A 2,500-nucleotide genomic window follows, 5' to 3' on the forward strand; every position below is an offset into this window, starting at 1 on the left:
AGAATAATTATATAATTTTATAAAATGTGTAATTTCACACAATATTGTTGTTTAGTCATAATAATAAATATCTTTTGGGGGTAGCAAATAAGTTTATATAAATTGTTATATGCGAATGTATAAATAATAAATAAATAAATAAATAAATAAATAAATAAATAATATTATATTACATTGAATAAAAGCATACAATGGTTATATAATTTTTTTTCTTCTCATATGTATCATAATAATATATTATATATATCTTCATTTATATGCTGAATAATTATTAAAAAAAAATATATATAACACTCCTTCAAATATCATATGACTTTATGACCTTAGAAAACATAGCAAATTATAACCAAAAAAAAAAAAAAAAATTTTATTTGCTTCATTGAGTATATATATATATATGGTATGATGCCTAAATTAATAAAGCTTTTTATTATTGATGAAAGAATATATTATATTTCAGAAAAATATTATATAAATGCACCTACATGAAATATGAAAAAATTTTATAAGAATAACTTTTATACATGCAGCATAATATATTGTAATTATTATATATATATAAATTCGTAAGAACATTTCATGGCAATTCAATAAATGGTTAAATATAAATATAAATAAATAAATAAATAAATATATATATATATATATATAAAGTTTATTTATTTGCTTATTTGTTATTTTTTTTCTTATGTATTAATAAAAAAAATTTTCATGTAACACATGGACATATTATATATATATATATATATATATATATATATATATGTTTTTAAAAAATAAAATACATAAACGTTCACACATTTAAGATAACGAGGCAAAACATTGAATTTATTTTTTTTATTACATGTATATATATGATATGTTTTAAAAAATAAAATACATAAATGTTCACACATTAAAAAGCACAAGGAAAAACATTGAATTTATTTTTTTATTACATATATATATATATATATATATATTATATATATATAACATGTTTTTAAAAAATAAAATACATAAACGTTCACATATTGAAGATAACGAGGAAAAAAAATTAAATTTGTTTTTTTTATTACATGTATATAATATGATCTGTTTTAAAAAATAAAATACATAAATGTTCACGCATTAAAAAGCACAAGGAAAAACATTGAATTTATTTTTTTATTACATATATATATATATATATATATATATATATATATATATATGACATGTTTTTAAAAAATAAAATACATAAACGTTCACACATGGAAGATCACAAGAAAAAACACTGAATTTATTTTTTTAGTACATATATATTATATATATAGTACGTATATAAATTGAATTATTTTATTTTTATTTTTTTTGAGTAAAAATTTTAATTAAGGGGAGAAAATTTTTTATATTTTTTTTTTTTTTTTTTTTTTTTTTTTTTTTTTTTTTTTTTTTTTTTTTTTTTTTTTTTTTTGCTATCCCACTTTGGTACCTGAAACATGAAATATTTTCAGGAAATGCAAGAAGAAAAAACAAAGAAATCTTCAGAACGAGAAGAAATATTTAAAGATACAAATCATAATGAAAAATGTATAAACATGAAAAGGGAAGATTATAAAACAAATAATATGTATGAAGATACAGATATAAATAATGTAAGTAATAATACGTTTAATGAAATATCAGGAAAAGAAAAGAATCAGAATAACATTGAGTATAATGAAAATGTTACGTCTCATAATAAAACATTAAAATTATCAAATGAAAAGAATAATTTGTCATCAAAAGAAAAAGAAAATATTTTAGATAACGGTAGCGGGGAAATTAATGATTATAATAAAATGAAGGATAAAGACATTCCCGGAAAAGATAAAAATGGAAAGAAGGACATTGATAATGATAATAATAATAATAATAATAATAATGATGAAATTAAAAGTATTCGCACATAGAAGAAATAAAATAATTAATAATATAAATTAATAGAATATAATATAATAATGTTATATATTTAAATAATAATTTTATTTTTTAGGTAATAACATATTAGAAAGCGAAATTAAAGACATTCAAAAAAATCGGACAGATAAAAAAAAAAAGAAAAATGAAGTAAATGATACCATACCCTCAACTTTTGAAGGAGAGAATAATATTAATAAATTAAATACAAATAAAAAGGATACCATTATAAATAACAAGGATGAGGATAAAAAAAAACATGAACCCGAAGAAAAAAATAATGATACTTTTCAAAACGAGCAATCGGTTTACGTGGATGAGGTAATAATAAAAAAATATATATATAAATAATAAACACATATACATATATATATATATATATATATATATATATATATATATATATATATATATATATATTTTATACATTTAGGTAATTAAGGAATACCCACGAATATTTGCCACCAGATTACCATTCGAAGCAAGCAAAAAAGATTTGGAAAAATATTTTTCGAAATTTGGAAAAATTGTAGATATATATGTTTCAAGAAATATATCAAATAACAAAAATAAAGGTTTC

The 2,500-nt window shown here is 17.5% G+C and overlaps 1 protein-coding gene across 1 annotated transcript in view; it reads left to right on the top strand.

The window, feature by feature from the left end:
• Positions 1-1,478: 1,478 nt before the first annotated feature.
• Positions 1,479-2,500, top strand: part of PRSY57_1105600 (nucleic acid binding protein, putative) — a gene marked incomplete at both ends in the record, with an annotated part of 2,811 nt that continues 1,789 nt past the window's right edge. The window contains 3 exons of the mRNA XM_012908027.2: positions 1,479-1,899; positions 1,997-2,241; positions 2,354-2,500. The exon at positions 2,354-2,500 is cut by the window's right edge and continues 39 nt beyond it. Of these exons, the coding sequence (XP_012763481.2) occupies positions 1,479-1,899; positions 1,997-2,241; positions 2,354-2,500 (813 nt within the window). The remainder of the gene's footprint in view (positions 1,900-1,996; positions 2,242-2,353) is intronic.

This window comes from Plasmodium reichenowi, chromosome 11, assembly GCF_001601855.1.
Source record: "Plasmodium reichenowi strain SY57 chromosome 11, whole genome shotgun sequence".
Lineage (NCBI taxonomy): Eukaryota > Apicomplexa > Aconoidasida > Haemosporida > Plasmodiidae > Plasmodium > Plasmodium reichenowi.